This window comes from Mustela putorius, unplaced genomic scaffold (genome assembly GCF_011764305.1).
Source record: "Mustela putorius furo isolate JIRA1106 unplaced genomic scaffold, ASM1176430v1.1 tig00003853_pilon_pilon_pilon, whole genome shotgun sequence".
Lineage (NCBI taxonomy): Eukaryota > Metazoa > Chordata > Mammalia > Carnivora > Mustelidae > Mustela > Mustela putorius.
This window is the reverse complement of record NW_025422005.1, coordinates 23953201-23977716: the sequence shown is the minus strand read 5'-3', so window position 1 is coordinate 23977716 and position 24516 is coordinate 23953201. Positions and strand designations below refer to the sequence as shown.

The 24516-nt window shown below is 44.5% G+C and overlaps 1 protein-coding gene across 1 annotated transcript in view; it reads right to left on the bottom strand.

Annotated features, from left to right (window-relative positions):
• HDAC1 (histone deacetylase 1) overlaps window positions 1-20007 on the bottom strand; it is a 34455-nt gene extending 14448 nt beyond the window's left edge. The window contains exons 1-2 of the mRNA XM_004740917.3: window positions 19865-20007; window positions 13191-13303 (exon numbers count right to left, since the gene is read on the bottom strand). Of these exons, the coding sequence (XP_004740974.1) occupies window positions 13191-13303; window positions 19865-19913 (162 nt within the window). The 5' untranslated portion in view covers window positions 19914-20007. The remainder of the gene's footprint in view (window positions 1-13190; window positions 13304-19864) is intronic.
• Between the last annotated feature and the right edge of the window lie 4509 nt (window positions 20008-24516).

Genomic DNA, 24516 nt, shown 5'->3' with positions numbered 1-24516 from the left:
TAAGGCCTCCAGAACTTAAGATCTAATTAGGCACAGAAGATTATCAAAGGAGATTCAGGATCAGAAGACCCTGACTGTCACTCTGGCTCTGTTGCTTAGGCAAGTCTCTAGTGAGCCTCAATTTTCTCAGTTACTAAATAGGGACAACTTCTACCTCACAGGGATCGTGAGAATTGGATGAGATGTTAAATCTCTTTGTAAACTGTGAGGCGCTTTATAAATTCTTATTTCTTTTTAGTATTAAGTATAACAATATAGAGTTATGGGCCAAATGGCTCAAGAGGTTGAAAAAAAGGGGTGACTAGTAATAACTGAAATAGAAGTCTTTTTTTTTTTTTTTTTTTTTTTTTTTTTAAAGATTTTATTTATTCATTTGACAGAGAGAAATCACATGTAGATGGAGAGGCAGGCAGAGAGAGAGAGAGGGAAGCAGGCTCTCCGCTGAGCAGAGAGCCCGATGCGGGACTCGATCCCAGGACCCTGAGATCATGACCCGAGCCGAAGGCAGCGGCCTAACCCACTGAGCCACCCAGGCGCCCCTGAAATAGAAGTCTTATAAATCATCATCACACCAACAATTCTGATCATACCCTCCCCACTGAAGCTTCCTTGACATGGTAATTTCCGGATTATCCTAACATTCTGATTCATCTTGCCCTCTTTTGAAAAAGTCTCTTCTCGGGATGCCTGGGTGGCTCAGTAAGTTAAGTGTCTGACTTTGGCTCAAGTCATGACCCAGGGTTCAGGGATCAGGCTCCTTGCTCAGCAGGGAGCCTACTTCTCCCTCTGCCTTCTGCTCCCCCTGCTTGTGTGATCTCTCTGACAAGTAAATAAATAAAATCTTTAAAAAAAAAAAGAGACACCTGGGTGGCTCAGTCCGTTAGGCATCTACCTTCAGCTCAGGTCATGATTTCAGTATCCTAGGATCCCGCCCAGTGTCAGACTCTGCGCTCAGGCAGGAGTCTGTTTCTCTGTCTCCCTCTGCCCATCCCCCTTCTCGTGCTCTCTTTCTCTCTCTGCTTTAAATAATTACATAAATAAATAAAATCTTATTTAAAAATTTTTTTTAAATTTCTCTTCTCTTCCTCTCATCCCTTAAAAGTAGGTTTTCCTCTAAGATGACCTTCTGCTTTTCTAACTACAATACCTTTCTAAAGCCTTTTCAATCCACACTTAACATTGTTTACCCCGAGCCAGGCACTGTATGTCTTTCTGTGATCCTTACAACAACCGCTTAAACTCTGTACAATTAGTACCCTCCCTTTCCATAGGAAAGTGAAGTAATTTGCCCATGGTTCCGCAGCTGGTAAATTGGACTAGGGACCCCTAGTCCTAATGCAGACACTAGCTGGCTCTTGCTTCAGCCTCACTTTATATAAGGAAGAATGTAAGACTACAAAATGAAGATTTTTTTTTTTTAAAGATTTTATTTATTTATTTGACAGAGAGACACAGCGAACAGCGAGAGAGGGAACATGAGCAGGGAGAGTGGGAGAGGAAGAAGCAGGCTTCCTGCTGAGCAAGGAGCCCAATGTGGGGCTCGATCCCAGGACCCCAGGACCGCGACCTGAGCTGAAGGCAGCTGCTCAACAGCTGAGCCACCCAGGTGCCCCGAAGACTGTTTTCTATAACACACCCATACTGAAAGAAATAAGACCTGGCTCCAAATACTAAATTGTTTTTACTATATTAAGCCCTTTACCCTCATGGCAATGCTGTGGGTGCAGCTCTGACTATCCCTTCTACAAAGATACCTGCCCAGACACACTCCATCTTGATTTCTGCTCTGAGCTCCAGATTCACAATTCCAACAGCTTTTCAGCCAGCTCCACCTGTGAATCCTAGAGGCATTTCAAATCCAACTGGATGTAACAACTTAGAGAGAACCCAGACACATTCAAATTTAACTTCACTTCCAGACTTCTCTTTTACTATTTTAGTTAATGACACCAACATCCACTCAGGCTGAAAAACTAAGTGTAATCCTTAACTCCACCCTTTCTTGACTTCCATTTCAACCCACTGCCTATCCCCTTCATTATACCTCCCCCATAATCCTGACTGCATCCCCGCCTTATTTCTCCTATGCTCTTCTTTTTTTTATTTTTTAAAGATTTTATTTTATTTATTTATTTGACAAACAGAACACAAGTAGGTAGAGAACCAGGCAGAGGGAGAGGGAGAAATAGGCTCTCCACTGAGCAGAGAGCCGGACGTGGGGCTCGATCCCAGGACCCTAGGATCATGACCTGAGCTGAAGGCAGCTGCTTAACCAACTGAGCCACCCAGGCGCCCCTCTCCTATGCTCTTCTTTCCCAGGGTTCCCATACTCACCACATCTACCCAGTTGCTCAAGACAGAAGCCACCCTTAACTCCGCACCTCTGATCTACTACCTTCAACAAAGACAAAGCCTATCTCAAAAGCCGCCTCTTTCACGAAGTAAAAGCAAATCTTGCTCTAAGAACCTAACTTCATCCCAAGACACAGAGTTTCAAGAAATATGGCCTCACAGTAAAAAATCACAGAACATGCAAGGGTGCCTGTGTGGCTCAGTTAATTAAGCATCTGTCTTCAGCTTGGGTCATAATCTCAGGGTGCTGGGATGGAGCCCCACAGCTCTGCAGGGAGTCTTCTCGTTCCTCTCTACCTTTCTGGCTGCCCCTCTCCCCTGCTTGTGTTCTCTCTCTCTTCCCCCTCCTCTCAAATAAATAAAATCTTAAAAAAAAAAAAATCACAAAACATGCAAGCAAAGAGCTCACAGAAACAACAAATAGCAGGGGCGCCTGGGTGGCTCAGTGGGTTAAAGCCTCTGCCTTCGGTTCAGGTCATGATCTCAGGGTCCTGGGATGGAGCCCTGCAACTGCCTCTCTGCTCAGCAGGGAGCCTGCTTCCCCTTCTCTCTCTCTGCCTGCCTCTCTGCCTACTGTGATTTCTGTCTGTCAAATAAATAAATAAAATCTTAAAAAAAATAGCAGGGCACCTGGGTGGCTCAGTGGGTTAAGCCGCTGCCTTCGGCTCAGGTCATGATCTCAGGGTCCTGGGATTGAGTCCCACATCGGGCTCTCTGCTCAGCAGGGAGCCTGCTTCCTCCTCTCTCTCTCTCTGCCTGCCTCTCTGCCTACTTATGATCTCTCTCTGTCAAATAAATAAATAAAATCTTAAAAAAAAAAAACTGCATTACATTTCTATATCCCAGTAAATAATCTAAATATGAAAATTTTAAAGATACAGTTCATGAGAGCTTTAAAAAGAAATACTTGGGGGAAAAAAATCAAATGAATGATGTGCATGACCTTTAAGAAGAAATTTATAAAACTTTAGACTGATAGCCAAAATCTCAACAACCCATCAACAGATGAATGGATAAATTATGGTACAGTCTACGGTAAAATACTACACAGCAATTAAAATGAACAAACTACAAGAAATAGATATTGTATAATTCCAATTATATTAAGTTTGGCAAAATTGAACTATAGTGTATTAGGAATGCATATGTAGGTAATTAAATTATGAAGAAGAGTGAGGAGCAATTAATAGAAAAGTCAGGATTCTGATTACCTCTGCAGCAAGAGAAGCAGCTGTGATCAGGGCGGGGATAAGCAGGGTTCTACTTCTTGAACTAGCTGGTGTTTACATGCATGTTTACTGTATACCGAATTGTTAAATTGCACATATGTTTTATACATTTTTCTGTGCCCATATAATATTTACAACAAAGAAGCTAAAAGAAGCCTTTATAGAAGACATTTTAATGGGGCGCCTGGGTGGCTCAGTGAGTTAAAGCCTCTGCCTTCGGCTCAGGTCATGATCCCAGGGTCCTAGGATTGAGCCCCGAGTCAGGCTCTCTGCTCAGCAGGGAGCCTGCTTCCCCCACCCTCTGCCTGCCTCTCTGCCTACTTGTGATCTCTTTCTCTCTGTCAAATAAATAAATAAAATCTTTAAAAAAAAAAAAAGACATTTAAAAAGACTTAATTAGGGGTGTGTGGACGTATCCATTGGTTGATCCTGTGGTCCTGGGGTCGAGCCCTGTATCAGGCTCCCTGTTCAGTGGGGAATCTGCTTCTCCCTCAGCCTCTGTCTCTCCCCCTGCTCATGCCTGATTTCTCTCTCCCTCTCAAATGAATAAATGAAATCTTTAGAAAGATAAAAAATAAAGTAAAAAGACTTAATTTAAAAAGTAAATAAGAAGTGAAATAAAAAGTCCTAAATAAATAGGAGATATGCCATGTTCATGGACTCAAAGACTAAACAGTCTCAAAAAATCGATTCTCCCTAAAATGCTATAAAAATTCAAAAAAATTACAACCAAAATCCCAGCAGATTTGTTTGTAGTACTTGATGAGTGAGTTCTAAAATTTATAGAGAAGTACAAAGGCCAAATAGCAAGTCACTTTCTTTTTTTTTTTTTAAGATTTTATTTATTTATTTGACAGAGAGAGATCACAAGTAGGCAGAGAGGCAGGCAGAGAGAGAGAGAGGAGGAAGCAGGCTCCCTGCTGAGCAGAGAGCCCGATGCGGGACTCGATCCCAGGACCCTGAGATCATGACCTGAGCCGAAGGCAGCGGCTTAACCCACTGAGCCACCCAGGCGCCCTCACTTTCTTTTTTTAAGAACAAAGGGAGGGAGGGGGCACCTGGGTGGCTCAGTAGTTAAACATCTGCTTTCAGCTCGGGTCCTGGGTTCGAGCCCAGTATCAGGCTCCCTGCTCATTGGGAAGCCTGCTTCTCCCTCTCCCACCACCTCTGCTTGTGTTCCCTCTCTCTCTGTCAAATACAGAAATAAATAAATTTTTAAAATTAAAAAAAAAAAAAGAACAAAGTGGGAGGACTTGTGCTAGTAGATATCAAGACCTACTGAGGAGTCATTATTATTAAGTCACTGCGTCTTGGCATACGGGTCAATAAGCAGATCAAGTCACCAGAACACAGAGCCCAGAAACAAACCCATTCACAGTGCCTGTCACAAAGTAGGAGCTTCAAGTATTTGTGGAATGAATGAACAAATATGGGTGTCTCATATAGAAAAGAGCTGGCACTTAGGTTAGTGGGGGAAACAACAGACTTAGTAAATCAGCTCCAGTATGGGGGGAAAATTTCAGTGGATTCCTACCTCAAACCATATTAACAAATCAATTATAGATACAGTAAATACATATATGTGAAGGCAAACCTTTAAAGCTTTTATTTTATTAAATTAAATTTTATTTTTAAAATAAGTTCTATGCCCAATATGGGGCTTGAACTTACAACCCCAAGACCAAGACCCACGTGCTCTACTGACAGAGCCAGCCAGGTGCCCCCTTATAAAGCTTTTAACAGAAACTTAGGAGAATACCTTAAGAGTTGAGAAGTACTTTCTTTTCTTTTCTTAAGTAATCTCCACATCCAAGGTGGAGCTCAAACACAATCTGGAGATCAAGAGTTGCATGCTAGCCTGGTGCCCCAAGGGAAAGATTTCTTAAGACACAAAAGCCCTTATAAAGGAAACAATTAATAAATATGACTATATTAAAATCAAGAATTTCTGATCATTAAAGATGCATTAGAGTAAAAAGACAAAACCAGAAGAGAAGATATTTAGAGCAGGGTGCCTGGGTGGCACAGATGGTTAGCGTCTGACTCTTGGTTTTGGCTCAGGTGGTGAGTGATCTTAGGGTCATGGGATCCAAACACATTAGGCTCCATACTCAGTGCAGATTCTGCTTAAAGATTCTCTCTCTCTCCCTCTGTTCCTCTTTATCATGTACCTCTCTCTAAAATATATAATTTTTTTAAAGATTTTATTTATTTATTTGATAGAGAGAGAGACATGGAGAGAGGGAACACAAGCAGGGGGAGTGGGAGAGGGAGAAGCAGGCTGCCCGCCAAGCAGGGAGCTTGATGCAGGGCTCGATTTATATCAGAATAAAGAACTACTACAAACTGGTAAGAAAAAAGAAACCCAAACAACCCAAAACAGGAAAATGGGCAAAAGAAAAGACATGTCACACAGCTGGCTCAGCTCAAAGATGATCTACAAATAGTTAATAAGCATACAAGATACTCATTTTCACTGGTCACTAGTGAAATGCAAATCAAGACCACAATTACATACTATTTACATACTATTTATACTCATTTGGTTGGCAAGATTGAAAGTCTAATTCCAAGTATGGGAAAAGATATGAATCAAGGTTTTTTTTGTTTTGTTTTGTTTTTTTAAGATTTTATTTTAAGTAATCTCCACACTCCAGGTGGGGTTTGAACTCATAACCCCAAGATCAAGAGCCACATAACACCAACTGAGCCAGTCAGGTGCCCCTCAAGGTATCACTTACGCATTACCAGTGGGAGTATAAATTCATCTAACCACAATGAAAAGCAATGTGGCATTTCATACTCATAAATCCTACAGTCCAGCAGTTCTAGTACTAGAGAAACAGCCCAAAGAAACTTTTGAATATATGCACTAAGAGACATGTACAAGAATAGTCAAAGCACTGTTCCCAAAATTAAAAAATGAGATACAGGGGCGCCTTGGTGGCTCAGTCAGTTAAGTGTCTGCCTTTGGTTCAGGTCATGATCCCAGGGTCCTGGGATCCAGCCCCAAATGGGGCTCCCTGCTCAGCTGAGAGCCTGCTTCTTCCTCTGCCTCTCCATCTGCCTCATGTGCTTTCTCTCCCTCTCTCTCTCATTCTCAAATAAATATATAAATAAAATCTTTAAATAAAAAATGAGATACAAATTAAGATCATGGGAGAGGGGATAAATTGAGGTATAATGACAATAAGATATTATTCAACAGAGAAAAATGGAAGAATGATAGTTATATGAAGCAAGGTAGATGGATTTTACTAACATAGTAATTGAATGATAAAAGCAAGTCATAGGGGGTACCTGGCTGGCTCAGCTCAAAGAGCACACAACTTTCTTTTTTTTTTTTTTTAAAGATTTTATTTATTTATTTGAGAGAGACAAAGAGAGAATGAGAGAGAGAGCATGAGAGGAGAGAGGTCAGCAGGAGAAGCAGACTCCCTGCCCAGCAGGGAGCCTGATATGGGACTCCATCTAGAGACTCCAGGATCATGACCTGAGCCAAAGGCAGTCACTTAACCGACTGGGCCACCCAGGTGCCCCACACAACCTTTTTTAAAAAGATTTTTTTGGGGTTGCCTGGGTGGCTCAGTGGGTTAAGCCTCTGTCTTCCACTCAGGTCATGGTCTCAGGGTCCTGGGATCGAGCCCCACACTGGGCTCCCTGCTCAGCAGGAAGCCTGCTTCCCGCTCTCTCTCTGCCTGCTTGTGATCTCTGTCAAATAAACAAATAAAATCTTAAAAAAAAAAAAAAGATTTTATTGGATCCCTGGATGGCTCAGTCAGTTAAGCATCTGCTTTCAGCTCAGGTCATGATCCTGGGGTCCTGGGGGCTGCTCTACAGGGACTCTGCTTCTCCCTCTGCCCCCACTCCTATTCATTCTCTCAATCTTTTTCTCTCTAAGTAATAAATAAATGGAATCTTAAAATATATATATATATATATATATATTTATTTATTTATTTATTTATTTGCAAGAGAAGGGATGAGCAGCCGGGGGTTGGGGGTGGGAAGGGGCAAAGGGAAAGGAACGGGAGAAGCAGACTCCCCACTGAGTGCAGAGCTTGATGCAGGGCTTGATCCCAGGACCTTGAGTTCATGACCTGAGCTGAAGTCAGACACTTAACTAAGTCACCCAGATGCTCCAGAAGAGCATACAACTGTTGATCACAGAGTCGTGAGTTCAAGCCCTATGCTGGGTGTGTAGATTATTGAAAATAAATAAACTTAAAAAGGGGGGACACCTGTGTGGTTTTTTTTTTTAATTTTTATTAATTTTTTAATTTTTTAAAGATTTTTATTTATGTATTTGACAGACAGAGACCACAAGTAGGCAGAGAGGCAGGCAGAGAAAGAAGAAGCAGGCTCCCTGATGAGCAGAGAGCCCAATGCAGGCCTCGATCCCAGGACCCTGGAATCATGACCTGAGCCGAAGGCAGAGGCTTTAACCCACTGAGCCACCCAGGCGCCCCCTGTGTGGTTTTTTTAAAAAGTTCAAAAAAGAAGTAAATAATTATATTATTTAGTCATATACACACAGGATAAACATTTTTTAGAAAGCAAGAGAATAATAAACACAAAATTTAGAAGAATGACTGGGGTATTAGAATACGGATGTGCATAGCACCATTAAAATATTTACTAAATTAGTAAGAAAATGTAAATATATATTATTTTAAAAAGACCAAAAATGGAACTTCTTTTGATGCTTATGAGCCAAGGATAATATTTATTCTAATTCTGCGTATCTAAGGTCCAATTAAAATTAAAACAGACAATCAAATAGGAAAATGGATAAAAGGCTTAAAAAGGGACACAATAAAGAAACCTGGGGCACCTGGATGGCTCAGTGGGTTAAGCCTCTGCCTCTGGCTCAGGTAATGATCTCAGGGTCCTGGGATTGAGCCCTGCATCGGGCTCTCTGCTCAGCGGGGAGCCTGCTTCCCCCTCTCTCTCTGCCTGCCTCTCTGCCTACTTGTGATCTGTGTCAAATAAACAAATAAAATCTTAAAAAAGAAAAAAAAAGAATTCATACTGGTAAAATTATCTTTAAAAGGCAAAGAAATAAGCCCCAAATACAGGGTAGAGGTTAACTCTGGGGAAGAGAGCAAACAGGATTAGGGAAGGGCATATTGGGGCTTTAGCAGTCCTGGCAATGTTTGTTTTCTTAAACTAGGTGGTATTAATTGTATTGTGATTCTTTATACCTTCCACATATTTTATAAAAATTCTTTCATATCAACTCAATATTTTATAAAAACATTTTTTAAAAAAAGCACAAAAGAACAGAAGGCGATGAATAAGAAGCCTGGGAATATACAAAATTAGCATCCAAGGCAAGGAAGAGAGCAGAATTGTTGATTATGTAAATAGGAAGGTTCCTGGATGAAAAATGAGGATATAGATTCTGGGAGAGATTAATTAGATGTGTGGAGGCAGAACTGGGGGAGGGACCACTGCGTGAAAGACTTCAAAATGTCTCTTTCAGGTATAGAGATAGAATATAGCAACTTCTTTTTTTAAGATTTTATTTTTAAGTAATCTTTACATCCAACATGGGGCTCAAACTTACACCCCAAGATCGAGAGATGCATGTTTTACCAACTGGGCCAGCCAGATACCCCAGCATACAGCAACTTCCATAAGAGTCTAAGGAGCTTCTTCTAGGACTGACTCTCAAAAGCCAGCAATTTCAGGACAGATATTAAAACGGCTATCTGTGTTTTGGGAAAGGAATACCAGGAGCACAGCCCAGAGAGAGGAGAAGACAGAAGGGATGAATGCACAGAAACACCGTTGGGAGAAGAAGATGGAAGATTCATACTCAATGGAGAAGTAGGGCCAGAGAAGAAAATGGATCACATTAAACAGAACAAATCTAGAGATTTAAGAAAGAGATTATACTAGAATTTTGCTTTAAAAGTTTACAATAATACGTACAGATGAAGAAATTTCTAACAAGGCATTATTGTTTCTATGACAGCCACTATTAGATGCTTCCCAAAGAGCCATTCTCTCCTTTCTTGGTAACAGATCTCAGTTCGGTTGGGTGTTCATGGACTCAGCCAAAGGAACCGAATGTGATTAGTCTAAGCCAATGGCTGGTGAATCGTCTAAGGGCGGCAAATGACCCAGTGAGACTTATGGAGAAATCTGCTGGGAAACTTCTCAGAAGGGTTTTTCTCTTTAATAAAAAGGGAGTGTGGGGGCGCCTGGGTGGCTCAGTGAGTTGGGCCTCTGCCTTCAGCTCAGGTCATGGTCCCAGGATCCTGGGATGGAGCCCTGCATAGGGCTCTCTGCACAGCAGGGAGCCTGCATCCCTCTCTCCCTCTGCCTGCCTCTCTGCCTACTTGTGATCTCTTTCTCTGTCAAATAAATAAATAAAATCTTTAAAAAAAGAAAAAAAAAAGGAGTGTGGGATAGGGACAGTGGAGAATGATCTGTTTGCCTCTCGTTCCCTTCCTCTTTGTATTCTGTTGTACAAAGACATAATACTTGCAGCTGATTTCATGGGATTTCAAGGTAAAAATCAAAAGGATAAAATCAAATAAGCTGGGGCACCTGGGTGGCTCAGCTTGATAAGCATCCAGCTCTTGATTTTGGTTCAGGTCACGATTTCATGGGTCACAAGATCGGCCCTGCATTGGGTTCCACGGTACTCAGGGCATCTGCTTGAGATTCTCTCTCTTCCTCTCCCTTGCCTCTTCCCCCGACCACTTGCTCTCTCTCTCTAAAATAAATAAAATAAATCTTTTCTTTAAAAAAATCAATAATGGGGTGCCTGGGTGGCTCAGTGGGTTAAGCCTCTGTCTTAGGCTCTCCGGGTCCTGGTCTCTGGGTCCTGGGATGGAGCCCCACATCAGGCTCTCTGCTTGGCGGGAAGCCTGTTTCCCTCTCTGTCTCTGCCTGCCTCTCTGCCTACTTGTGAGCTCTGTCTGTCAAATAAATAAATAACTCTTTAAAAAAAAAAAATCAATAAGCTGAGATGCCTGAGCTGGCTCCCTTATGACATTACCAAAAAGTCCGGAAACCATCTACTTCTAGGTTTCTCCTTAAAATATTGCTTGTGGGGGCAACTGGGTGGCTCAACTGATTAAGCATCCAGCTCTTAATCTCAGCTCAGATCCTGATCTCAGGGTTGTGACTTAGGAAGAGGGACAAGGACAAATGACAAATGGACACATAAAAGACTCTGGAACCAGAGAGATCTGGGGTGGAGTCTTAGCTCATCTGTTAACAGCTATGTGACTTTGAACACATTAATTATCCTCTCTGACCTTGTCTTCTCATCTATGTATTAGGGTTGCTATAAGGATTACATGAACTAACAGTAGCTCTGGCCTACCACCTAAGCAGTCTTCAATAACTGTTAGTTTATCTTTCCTCTCACCTGAAGATAGGATCCATTTTTTAATATCTCAATATCACTCATGGAGGTTAATATAGTCCCTGGGGTATGATAAGTATTCAATAAAAATCTACCGAATGAAAGAAAGAAATAGGGCTTGAGGTGACTTTTGAAGATGAGTAAAATATGACTGGGCAGAGTCAGTAATCCTCTCAGTCAGGACAGGGTGGAAAGAAGCAGAATCCCATCTGGCCGACTCAGAGGATTCTGAGAGGGGAGTGGCAGGAAAGGAGGCAGGCTGGAGCCAGATGAGCGTGGTAAAGATGCGGATGAGGCAGCTCCGCAAGGTCTTGGTGCTCGCTCTTCCACATTTAGGTATCCTCTCTGTATCTAGCTGCTACTCTGCTTCCTTGAGTCCCTCAAAACCTCTGTCTGCTACCTTTTATGTTTCTCATTCCCAGATGCCTCTCACACCCGAAAAAGCTCTCTGATCCCAATGTCTGTCTGCTCCTCTACCTTCCCTCCTCGCTTCCCCAGCTGCCTCCAGTGACTCTAAGGACATCACAGAAGATTCATCTCCTTTCAGTCTCTGGAATGGTGAGGATGGATACTGCTGTTGCTAGGTTACTTAAGCTGCCGGCACAGACTTTAACCACTGACTCTTGGGCTCTAACCATAAGGTAACATGGGCCCCCAGCCCTTCTTTATTTTCTCATTTGGATCTTTGCAACAGCCTCCTAACTGGCTTCCCTGCTTCTGAAATGCATGCCCGGGGGCCCCTGATTGGGTCAGTTGGTGGAACATGTGACTCTTGATCTCGGGCTTGTGAGTTTTAGCCCCACACTGGGTGTGTAGATTACTTCTCCCTCTCCCTCCCTCTCTCTCCCCCCAACAAATAAATAAAACCTTTTAAGTAAATGAATAAATAAATAAAGATACAATGCATGCCTGTTTTTATCTCTCTTTGATTTAAAATCCATTACCCGATGATGCCTGGCTGGCTCAGGCAGTAGAGCATGTGACTCCTGATCTTGGGGTTGTGAGTTCCAGCCCCACAGTGCGTGTAGATCTTTGGGGCACCAGAGTGGCACAGTTAACTAAGCATCCAACTCTTGGTTTCAGCTAAGGGCATGATCTCAGGCTCTTGAGATCAGGTCCCATATTACATAATAAAGTGGATTTCTAGCTTCTCTCTAAAACCCAGTACATGGGGGCACCTGGATGGCTCAGTTAAGTTCAATGTATGCTTTTGGCTCAGGTCATGATCCTAGGGTCCCTGCTCAGTGAGGAGTCTGCTTCTCCCTCTCCCCCTGCTCATGCTCTCTCTCTCTCTCAAATAAATAAGTGAAATCTCAATTAACTAATTAATTAAGTAAAAATGGGCAGGTGGCAAAAACCAGCTGGAACCAAGTTAAGCAGTTAGAGAGTCTATGTTCTCTAGTAATCAGAGTCTTGTCTGGTTCAAAACAGTCCTGATCACTCTTTTTTATAGGCATTGGAATTTTTTGATCCTAATCCATTAGAATTGTTTATTACATAGTACAGCATATCTAATCCTTGCTGACCTCTCCAGCTCTAGGTACGCTCACACTATACACTTTACACTATAGCACTACCTAAACACCAAACTACTTATAATTTCCCCAAATACACCACATTGTTCTCACCTCTTTGCCTTTTTGTCTACAGTCTTCCCTTGGTCTAGAACATCAGTCCCTTCCTAAACTCCAGGCTAAATTCTATTCAATATTTAAAATTCTGCTCATGGGAACCCTGGGTGGCCTAGTGCGTTAAAGCCTCTGCCTTCGGCTCAGGTCATAATCCCAGGGTCTTGGGATCAAGCCCCACATTAGACTCTCTGCTCGGCGGGGAGCCTGCTTCCTCCTCTCTCTCTCTGCCTGCCTCTCTGCCTACTCGTGATCTGTCAAAAAAATAAATAAATAAAATATTTTTAAAAAATCTGCTCAGATAGCACCTCCCGGAAACTTTCCAAGGCTCCCTTCCTCCTTCACTTCTCATTTTCTCTGCATCTTGTACGTTCTTTAATTGTTGCACTTACAGAATATAATATAATTTATTTGTGTACCTATCAGTTTCCAGCACTGGAGTGAAACCTTTAAAAACAGAAATCTCTATCATTTACAGTGTCTGCCACGTAACAGGCGCGCAGCACATTTGATGAATGAGTAGTTGAGAAAATGAGATGAGTAACATATGACCAGAGCTGATGGGGTTAGGGAGTGGTGGGGCTCCCAGTAACTCACATAGATTTCCATTTTTCGGTAGAGACCATAGTTAAGTAGCAAATTGTGAGTCATACGGATTCGGTGAGGCTTCATTGGATGGCCTTGTCCGTAATAGTAGTTTCCAACATCTCCTGAAGAAGAAAGAGAGGCAGTTTCAGTGACACAGTTAAATTAAACACACACTCCCAGGAGAATCCAGGAATTTTTATAACCATCTCCTAGTCAAATTCTTTCTCTTTCGTTCTAGTTTCCAAGATTCTCACCCACTTCAAGGAAGAGTAACTCCAAAACAAAAAACACAAAACAAAACAGTAACAAACAGGGGCATCTGCATGACTCAGATGGTTAACTGTCTGCCTTCGGCTCAGAGTTCTGGGATGGAGCCCCACGTCAGGGTTCTGGGATGGAGCCCCATGTCAGGGATTCTGGGATCGAGCCCCATATCAGGCTCCCAGCTCAGCAGCGAGTCTGCTTCTTCCTCTCCCTCTGCCTCTTCCCTGCTCATGTTCTCTCTCTCGGTACCTGTCTCAAATGAATAAATAAAATCTTTTTTTTTAAAGATTTTATTTATTTATTTGACAGAAAGAGATCACAAGCAGGCAGAGAGACAGATATAGAGAGACAGAAAGGAGGAAGCATGCTCCCTGCTGAGCAGAGAGCCCAATGCGGGGCTCAATCCCAGGACCCCGAGATCATGACCCAAGCCAAAGGCAGAGGCTTTAACCCACTGAGTCACCCAGGTGCCCCATGAATAAATAAAATCTTAAAAAAAAAAAAAAAAAAAAAACAAACAAAGCAGGGGACCCTGGGGAGGCCAGCACTTAAAGCCCACAGACACTAGACAGTGTGATGGATCCATTCCAAAGCTACAGAATAGCAGCAGTGAGGTGACTCACCTCACTATATCTCCAAAGGAGTCACTCCCACAACAGAAGAATAACCATTACTATTCAAAATCACTATAAGTCAGAGTTCACCTCTTTCACTTTATAACATTTTATGGAGTTAAAGCACATTTACATTCATTTTCTTACTAGATCCTCAAAATAACCTGGTAAAACAGTTAGGACACGAGCATTATTCCCACTTTATAGATAAGAAAACTAAACTCTGGGCGCCTGGGTGGCTCAGTGGGTTAAGCCACTACCTTCAGCTCAGGTCATGATCTCAGGGTCCTGGGATCGAGTCCCGCATCAGGCTCTCTGCTCAGCAGGGGGCCTGCTTCCCTTCCTCTCTCTCTGCCTGCCTCTCTGCCTGCTTGTGATCTCTCTCTGTCAAATAAATAAATAAAATCTTTAAAAAAAAAAGAAAACTAAACTCTTGGGGTACTGGGTGGCTCAGTCGGTAAGCATTCTACCTTTGGCTCAGGTCATGATCCCTGGGTCCTGGGATCCAGCCCCGCATCGAACACCCTGCTCAGTGGGAAGCCTGCTTCTCCCTCTCCTACTCCCTCTGCTTGTGTTCCCCCTCTCTCTGTCTCAAATAAATAAATAAATAAAATTTATTTATAGATAGATAAATAATTTTAATTTAATTAATTTGATTTAATTTTTAAATTTTAAAAATTAAAAATAAAAGCACTAAACTCATCATTTCTTGCTTTATTCATAACAATAGACTTCTAATTGGTTCCTCTGCTTTCAACTCAAACTATCTGCCCTATCTCTTTCCTGCTCTCTCCCTCTCCCAGCTCTCTGCTCTAAACAGGAGTAGGTAAACTATGGCCCTTGCGCCAAATACTACAGGCTGCCTGTTTTTTGTAAATAAAATTGTATTGGAACACAGCCATGCCCATTAATTTAAATATTGTCTATGGCTGCTTTCACATTATAATAGAATTGAATAAACAGTCGCCACAGAGACCCACCCACATGGCACACAGGCCAAAAATATTTACTATGGGGACATTTACAGAAAATTTGCCAGGCTCTGTTCTAAACACACTAGATGATTATCAGCATCCTGAACATGGCATTCACCTTCACACCCAAGTCGCCTTTGTTAAGACTATTCCTTTGACCTGGAATGTCCTTCCTTTTCTGACGATCCTCATACTACAAAGCCCAGCTTAAGCGCCAAACACATTCCTGATCAAAATAAAGAGTCATGGGGCACCTGGGTGGCTCAGAGGGTTAAGCCTCTGCCTTTGGCTCAGGTCATGATCCCAGGGTCCTAGGATCAAGCCCTAGTCTGGCTCTCTGCTCGGCAGGGAGCCTGCTTCTCCCTCCCCTCTCTGTCTACCTCTCTGCCTACTTGTGATCTCTGTGAAATAAATAAATAAAATCTTTAAAAAAAATAAAAAAAAAAAAAGGGGTCGTTTCCTCTCCATTTGTATATAGCACTTAATAAATTTGTTTTGAGGGGTACCTGGGTGGGTCAGATGGTTAAGCATCTGCCTTTGGCTCAGGTCATGAACTCCAGGTCCTGGGATGGAGCCCCACATGAGCCCCGCATCCGGCTCCCTGCCCAGCAGGAAGTCTGCTTCTACCAGGGAGCCATGCACTGTGGGGAACACCACCAAGAGCACCCAAACTATGCTCCAATCCTCTTCGTCATAGACATGGCCAGGGACAACGGGAAACTTCTGAACAGCTGGATGTTTGGGATCTCACCTTCTTCTCTGTCTTTTTAATAGACTTTACTTTTTAGAACGATTTTAGATTTATAGAAAATTTGCAAACATAGTACAGAGAGTTCTCAGATACCCAACAAGCAGTTTCCCCTATTACCAGCATTCTACGTGATAAAATAAGAAGTATTTGTTACAATTAATGAACCAACACTGACACAGTATCATTGACTAAAAGCCCATGCTTTATTCAAATTTCCTTAGTTTTCACTTCATGTCCTTCTACCCTCTTCTCTTAATCTTAGTGAAGCCTCTGAGGGCAAGAACCGTGCTCCCAGCCAGAGCCACGAGCCAGAATGCAGTATTGGGGGCATTCAATTGGGACCCTTGTCTCACTCAGACACAGACTTTTGAGATGCAGTAGCAGAGAAGGCAGGAGGAAATTTATTTCCAGAGACCCTCATACCACCTTATTAGTCATGGGGATTTGGTAGGATAGGTTCTCAAGGCATTGGCTGAGACACCCTGATGCAGACCCAATCTGAAGGCAGACAGTAACATGACCATTACCATTACGTAACTGGATTCCTGGCTTACCCATGTCTCTCGCCTGGGCCTTAATCCCCAGCAACTCCCCTGCCTATCAAACCTGAACTCAGCCAAGGCTAAGACTGGGGGAACTAAGATAACTTATCTAGAAGGCTAGGGGTGCCCCTGGGGGTGGGGTACAGAGGCACCATCCTTTTCCTAACAGCTTTTAATCCAGTTGCTGACTTTTGAAAAGAAATCATCTTTTTTATTTAGATACTACCTTTATAATTTAGAAAGCTTTTCCCCACTCTTCTCAAAGTTTATCAGTTTTATAGGACAGTGAGTTGAGGCCTACATAGGTTAAGTGACTTACCCAATACTGCAAAGCTTCTGGGGGCAGAACTAAGTGTGGGTCCCAAGTTAGTGACCTCACTGCAAAACTCACAAGCAGTTTTTCAAAAAGTAAGCCGTCTTCTTTGTCTAAAGACTAAGGTCTTTTCACTTTTTGTTTTAAACTAAGGTGTAGAGATCACAAAACTGTGCAAACAGGGATGCCTGGGTGGCTCAGTTCGTTAAGCCGCTGCCTTCGGCTCAGTTCATGATCCCAGAGTCCTGGGATCGAGTCCCTCGTGTTCCATATCCAGCTCCTGGCTCAGCAGGGAGCCTGCTTCTCCCTCTCCCTCTGCCTGCTGCTCTTCCTGCTTGTATTCTCCCTCTCTGTTAAATGAATAAAATCTTAAAACAACAACAACTGTGTAAACTGATACGGCCACAAAGTCATAGGCTCCAGCCTCAAATGTGCCCTAACCACTGTCCAGGAGTCCTTCCAAATTTATTTTCCTAGCTCCCTCTTTCACAACAGCTACTTAATAGCTATCTCTCTTTGAGATGACTACTCCTCCAACTGCCCTCCACCACTCACAGGAAAAAGAATACTCCAGTTCCTTCATTTTGAACACTCCCTCAACTTTCTCCCCATCCAACGTACCTCCATTTGAACTTTTCCTTGCCTCTCATCACGAAGAAACTTCCCCTGGAAAGTCTAGTGTCCCTCCCTGTGCTCTGGTTTCCATCTCACCTGGCCTCCTCAGGAACCTCCATCAATGCCAGCCCCTCTCTCCCGTATCTTCAACCACTCCCTCTGGTTATTTTACATTCGGATTTTGAATATGCTCGACTCTCAGCCACTACATCCCCTTTTATAAACAACCTTTTCTTTCTGCCCCAACCAAGCTTCCTTTGAAAAGGGTTCAATATGACGTCTTCTCTTCAGCCATCCATTCATTCTTCAATCTTCTGCAATCTAGCTTCACTCTGAAACTGCACACATGAAACAGTTCTTGCCAACAAGTTGCCACTCCCACCTTCTTTTGGCTACTGTAACCCAAGACTTTCTGGGGTGCCTGGATGGCTCATCCGTTAAGCATCTGACTCCTGATCTCACTCTGGTCTTGATCTCATTCACAGTTGTCATGAGTTCAAGCCCCATGGTGGGCTCCATGCTGAGTGTGGAGCCTACTTAAAGAAAAAAACAACAACAAAGAAAAGACTTTCTGGTTCACTTACATTCCCCTTGTACAATTTAAGTATTTGAGAGCCCACTATGACCACGGCACTGTTCTGGGGGTTGAGCATACAGAGCTAGGTAAGACACGACCCCATTCCCTAAGGAGATTACTGTCTAAGAAGAATGAACAAGTCCACATGCAATTCCAATAGACAGCGACAAGCACTATGACAGGGGAGTACGGAGCACGAAAAGCACTAGACTTTTCCTCAGTCTGCTTCCTTAGAATTCCACCAAGGATCCTCTTCTCTTGCCACCCTGTACAACTTCTTGGCTGATCGTACCCTCTGTAACGAAAATTACCATCTGTATGCTGAAAACTACCAAAAATCTCTCTCTTCTCATTCCTACTAAACTGCAGACCTGAATGGCCAACAGTCTTCTGAATGCTTCTACTTGGATATCTCCCAAAAAGTATTTCTTAAAAGTATAAAACCCAGGGGCACCTGGGTGGCTCGGTCAGTTGGGCGTCTGCCTCTGGCTCAGGTCGTGGTCCCTGGGTCCTGGGATCAAGTCAGGCTCCCTGCTCAGCAGAAAGCCTGCTTCTCCTACTCCCTCTGCCTGCCATTCCCTCTGCTTATGCTCTCCCTCTGTCAAATAAATAAATATAATCTTAAGAAAAAAAAAATACAAAACCCAAAGTTACCAACTGATATAGCCTAACACATCAAACTACCCAACCCAAGAGTTTGGGATCCTTGCCTTCTTCCTTACCCCTACATTTATGTACTTAATTTCTGTCTCAGAGTGATAATTCTAAGGTATAAGTCTGATGATGTCACCAGGCTGCATAAAACTTCAATGATTCACAAGTGCACTCAGAATAAAGTTCAGCTTCCTTAAGACAGAGTGCCCAACCCTTCATGATCTGGTCTCCATTTACTTTTCCAGCCTCATCACTTGCAACCTTTCCCTCCAGCCTGTTGCCTGACTTTCTACACTTTACACTCAAACCTATGTCTCAGCCATACTATACACATATCTGCTGTCTTTCAAAAATGCTGTCCTCTCCCTTACTTCTAAACTTAATGTCATCTTTGCCGTCCCTGGGCCTGGCTAGTAACTCCCGTTCTTCAGGTCCTAACTGAGATGGCACCTCCCACCCAGACTCCACAGTAGAGGCTGGGTGCCTCTACTCTGCGCTCCCAAAACACTCTGAGCTTTCCTTTATCCCAGCATGATACTGAAGAGCAATTCTGTCACTGCCCATCTCCCCCTCCAAACTGAGGGAAGATAAGAAGTGACCTGATCAGCCCCATGGCCCCAGCACCTAAACGTCCCTAGTACAGAGTAAGCTGCTCCACAGGCTTCTGTTGAATGAAAAAGTCTGTTTTAACAGGTTGCAGGTTGCATCTTTCTCCTTCCAAGCCCAGGGGCCCCATTTCCCAGCAGCAACTGCAGGCCCAGCTCAGAGACGGGGCGGGGGTGGGGGGCGCTGGTGACAGGAGGTGGGGACTCCTGCAGGACCCCCTCACCAAAAAGGGTGAGGAAGCAAAGGGGCAGAGGAAGACCTTTGTATTCCCGGCAGGGAAACAAATCCTTGCACCCTTCTCTGCCAGATCCTGCCTCCCCGCCTTAGACTCAGCCTCCCCTCCAGGAGTCCCACTCAAACTCTCCCCATCAGGCTTCCTGAGAATCCCACCTCCCTCCATCAAGTTACCCCAGGCTTCCCCAAAAGACCCCCGCTCGGCCTCTGCCTCTTCCCTCAGCCTCGACTTCCTTTCCTTTTCTCTGAGCCTCCTCCCTCAGACTCGACCTCCTGCTCTCAGCCTCCTCCCCCTGCCTCCTCCCTCCCCCGACCTCTTTCCTCTGAGCCTCCTCCCTCAGTCTCGACCTCGTTCCGCACAGCCTCTTCCCTCTGCCTCTCTCTCTGAGCCTCCTCTCTCAGCCTCGTCCCTCTCGCAGCCTCCTCTCTCAGCCTTTCCCCAACGCCTCAGCCTCTCCCAGCCTCCCCGCTCGCATCTCCTCAGCCTCCCTCTCCCGGATCCCGCCCGGCCCCGCCCCCGCCGCGCGCACGGTGCTCACCGTCGTAGTAGTAACAGACTTTCCTCCTGGTGCCCTGAGTCTGCGCCATCTTGCTCGCCTCCCGTCCCTCCCGTCAGTCCGTCCGTCCAGCCTCCCGCCCGCGGCTCCGCTCAGCGTCCGACCCAGGGGGGAGGGGGCGGGCCTCCAGCCCGCTCCGCCCGTCCCCTCCCGGGCTCACCTATAGCCGCGCAGCCCGGGCACGGATCCAGCCAATCAGCTTGCGCAGGGACGGCCCGGAACTCGGCAGGGGGCAAGGGCAGCCCAGAGAGGCAGCCGAGGGCCCCCTGGGCCTGTACCAAGGTCTGCGACAGGGGGGTGGGGGAGCTGCCCGGGGACCGTACCATTAGTCCCGGGGGAAGAAAGCAGAGCCGTACACTTCACCGTCCCATTTTGGTGTTGGAAAGCGTGCTTGGAGATCAGAAGCCAACTTTGTAATTTTGTAGAGACTCAGAGGAGGTCTACGTGGGGGGTTGAGGCGGGGGGGGGGGGGAAGTGACTTGCACAAGGTCACTGAGCTGATGACACGGCTAAACATGGATTAGAACGTGGGTTTGGAAGAGGGAGAGATAAACTGATAAAGAAAATAGCTGTGGGCCAGGTACTGTGCAAGAGCTCCACCGACGTTTATCTCAACGATTGCTCACAGCAGCTTTGGAAGAGGCTTTTTATTCCCATTTTATGGATACGGACAATGAACTTCAGATCTCTGTGACCTGCTCAGAGTCACACAATGAGTAATTGGATCCAACTTTCAATAGTACAGATTTTGTGAATGCCCACTGTGCAGCAGAGACACTAACGAAGGTGCAGAACCCTGCCTTTTTTTCTTGTTTAAATTTTATTTATTTCATAGATAGCGAGAGAGGGAACACAAACAAGGGGAATGAGAGAGAGAGAAGCAGGCCTCCAGCTGAGCAGCTGGGGCTGGATCCCCAACCCTGGGATCAAGACCTGAGCCAAAGGCAGCCGCTTAATGACTGAGTCACCCCGGCACCCTGAACCCAGCCTTGCTTACGTCAAACCTCCCTGATGCCGTCACCCAGGAGGACTAAAGAGTGCCTTTACACAAGAGGAAACTGTCCCCTTGTGCTAGAGAAGGGTTTCTCAAACTATTGAAGCTATTAGGATTTGGAGCTGGATAATTCCACACTGCAGGGGGCTCTTGTGCATCGTAGGATGTTTAGCAACATCCTTAGCCTTTACCCATTAGAGGCCAATAGAACCTTCCACTCCCACCCCCAGCTGCAATAACAAAAATTGTCTCCAGACATTGCAAAACTGTCCCCAGGGCAAGGTGTGCATGTGCGTGTGTGTGTGTGTGTGTGTGTGTAAAATTATCCCTACTTTCCCCTTGAGAACCACTGCTCTAAATTGATCAAACAATCAACAACTTCATTGTTGAAAACTGAATGACTGAAAAGCACTGGGATGGGCTATTAAAATAATAAAATATAACAGTATTAATATTTAGTGGATACTTAACTATTTGTGTGCCAAGTAAGTTACAAACTCATGGTCCTATAGTTGATAAGATACATTTTTATGCCTCTTCATTTATTTGTTTATTTATTTATTTATTAAGTAGGCTCCACACCCAGCGTGGAGCCTTGAACTCATGACTCTGAAATTCATCAAGAGTTGGATGCCTAACCAGCTGAGCCATCCAGGTACCCCTATGCCTCCACAGTTTTTTTTTTTTAATTATTTATTTTTAAAAGATTTTATTTATTCATTTGACAGACAGAGATCACAAGTAGGCAGAGAAGCAGGCAGAGAGACAGAGAGAGAGAAGGAAAGGCTCCCTGCTGAGCAGAGAGCCCTATGCGGGGCTCGATCCCAGGACCCTGGGATCATGACCTGAACCGAAAGCAGAGGCGTTAACCCACTGAGCCACCCAGGCGCCCCTATGCCTCCACAGTTAAAGACTGCTTGCACACTTGTGTTCCTCACTTAGGAACTGCATTTGGGCCACTGATTATAAAAGTAACAGAAGATCTAAGACTGGGCAATTCTATCATAGAGACAGCTAAAGGGCCAGGGGATTAACCCCTGTTTCCAGCTCTGTGTTGCTGCTTTCTGGCTAATAACCTTTCTGTCTCCCACTTCCCTTTTTGTAAAATGGAGAGGATAAGAATACAAAGTTCACCAGCTCTATGGCTGCACACAGTATCCAGAAGAAGAGGAGGGTGGGGATCAGATGAGGTCACGGGTGTGGCAGCATTTTATAAAATGCAGAACAGGAGTCAGAAACTCAGATCCTTCCAGAGGTGAGGCAGGTGGTATAAAAATAAGTGGATTTATATTAGTTTGATTCAAGTGCTTTGCATATTTCTAAAATTGGATTCTTTTTCACTTTCCCCAGCAATATGCCTTTCCCCCATCTTTCCTCAAACACACTGCCATCTGCAGGTATCTTTCATACTCTCACTTTTTAATGGAAATAGAGGTGAAAAACATTTCGTTTTCCTCTTCATTCTAAGAACAACAGTGCAAGCATGATGATATAACCACTCGTACTCAGTTTCACTGTCTGGCAAAGGGACTCCAGCAAAGAAAAAGCTCAAGTCCTACCCGAAGGGGGAGCCACTACCCAGCTCCCCGAGGACAGGAAACCAAATCTTCAAACTTTTTTTAAAAAATTTTATTTATTTGACAGAGAGAGAGAGAGATCACAAGCAGGCAGAGAGGCAGGCAGAGAGCAGGCTCCCTGCTGAGCCTGATGTGGGGCTCTATCCCAGGACCCTGAGATCATGACCTGAGCTGAAGGCAGAGGCTTAACCCAATGAGCCACCCAGGTGCCCCCAAGCTGTTTTTTCAAGAGAAGGCAGAAATATGTAGTTTTAGGCAAAATCTTCCCAGTTTTATAAATTGATTGCTAGCTCAGTTAACAGTCAAGACAGAAGGAAGGGCCCTTCTTTTAAAATCTAAGTCAGATCGTGGGGTGCGAGGGTCCCTCACTTGTGTGTGTGTGTGTGAGTGTGTGTGTGTGTGTTGTATACATGAGCTCTCAGAAAAAAAAAAGTTAAAAAAATAATAATAAAGCATAAGTCAGGTCATGTCATGGCTATGCAAAAATCTACCCCTGAGGCCCCCTGTCTGGACTTTCTCTCTCTGTGCTGGCCAAGGGAGCTTCTGCCTCAGGCTGTTCCCTCATCCTGGCTTCTCCTCCCCCTAAAATGTGGCTTGCTCCCTCATCTCCTTTAAATATTTGCTCAAAAGTCACCTTCTCAATGAGGCTTCCCAGACCATCCTGTTTAGAATTGTACATTTCCCCCAAACACGACACTCCTCATTCCCCTTACCTTGCTTTATTTTCCCCTCAGCACTCAGCACCTTGTAACATACCATATCATTTACTTCTTTGTGAAGTTTATGGTGTCTTCCCTTACAAGGATGTAAGTTCCCTAAGGACAGAGATTTTGTTTGCTTTATCTGCCGTAACCCAGAACCCAGACCATGCCTAACACACAGATGTTCAATAAACATTTGCCAAGTTGTGCCTGAGTGGCGCAGTTGGTTAAGCATCCGTCTCTTGGTTTCCACTCAGGTAGTGGTCTCAGGGTCTTCGGATTGAGCCCCATGGGGGCTCCGCACTCAGTGCTGAGTCAGCTTGAGAATCTCTCTCCCTCTCCCTGCCCCTCCCACTTGTGCTGTCGGTCTCTCTCAAATAAATAAATAAATTATAAATAAGTAAATATTTGCCAAATGAGTGAATTAATTCAATGTTTAAAAACATCTTGGGGTGGGAGGTAGTGCCCGGCTGTCTCAATCAGTAGACTGGGTGACTCTTGACCTCAGGATTGTGAGTTCCAGCCCCATGTGGGGTGTAGAGACCATTTAAAAATAAAATATTTGGGGCGTCTGGGTGGCTCAGTGGGTTAAGCCTCTGCCTTCAGCTCAGGTCATGATCTCAGGGCCCCAGGAATGAGCCCTGCATCAGGCTCTCTGCTCAGCAGGGAGCCTGCTTCCCCCTCTCTCTCTGCCTGTCTCTCTGCCTACTTGTGTTCTCTCTCTCTCTCTGTCAAATAAATAAATAAAATCTTTTTAAAAAAATAAAATAAAATCTTTAAAAACATCGTGAAGGGGAGCACCTAGGTGGCTCAGTCGTTGGGCGTCTGCCGTCAGCTCGGGTCATGATCCCATGATCCTGGTATCGAGCCCCAATCAGGCTCCCTGCTCAGCAGGAAGCCTGCTTCTCCCTCTCCCACTCCCCCTGCTTGTGTTCTCGCTCTCGCTGTGTCACTGTCAAATAAATGAATAGAATTTAAAAAAAAAAAAAAGTCTTGAAAGTGAATCCAAATATATCTGAAGGGTTGCCTGGGTGGCTCAGGTGGTTAAGGGTCTGTCTGTAACTCAGGTGATGATCCCAAAGTCCTGGGACTGAGCTCCCTGCTCAGCAGGGAGCCTGCTTCTTCCTCTGCCAGCTGCTTCCCTTGCCTGTGCTCCCATTCTGTCAAACAAATAAACAAAGTCTTAAAAAAAAAAAAAAAAAAAAAAAGATTCCAGGAGCCTGGGTGGCTCAGTGGGTTAAGCCTCTGCCTTCGACTCCAGTCACAATCTCAGGGTCCTGCTATAGAGCCCCACATGGGCTCTCTGCTCAGCAGGGAGCCTGCTTCTCTCCCTCTCTCTACTTGTGATCTCTGTCTGTCAAA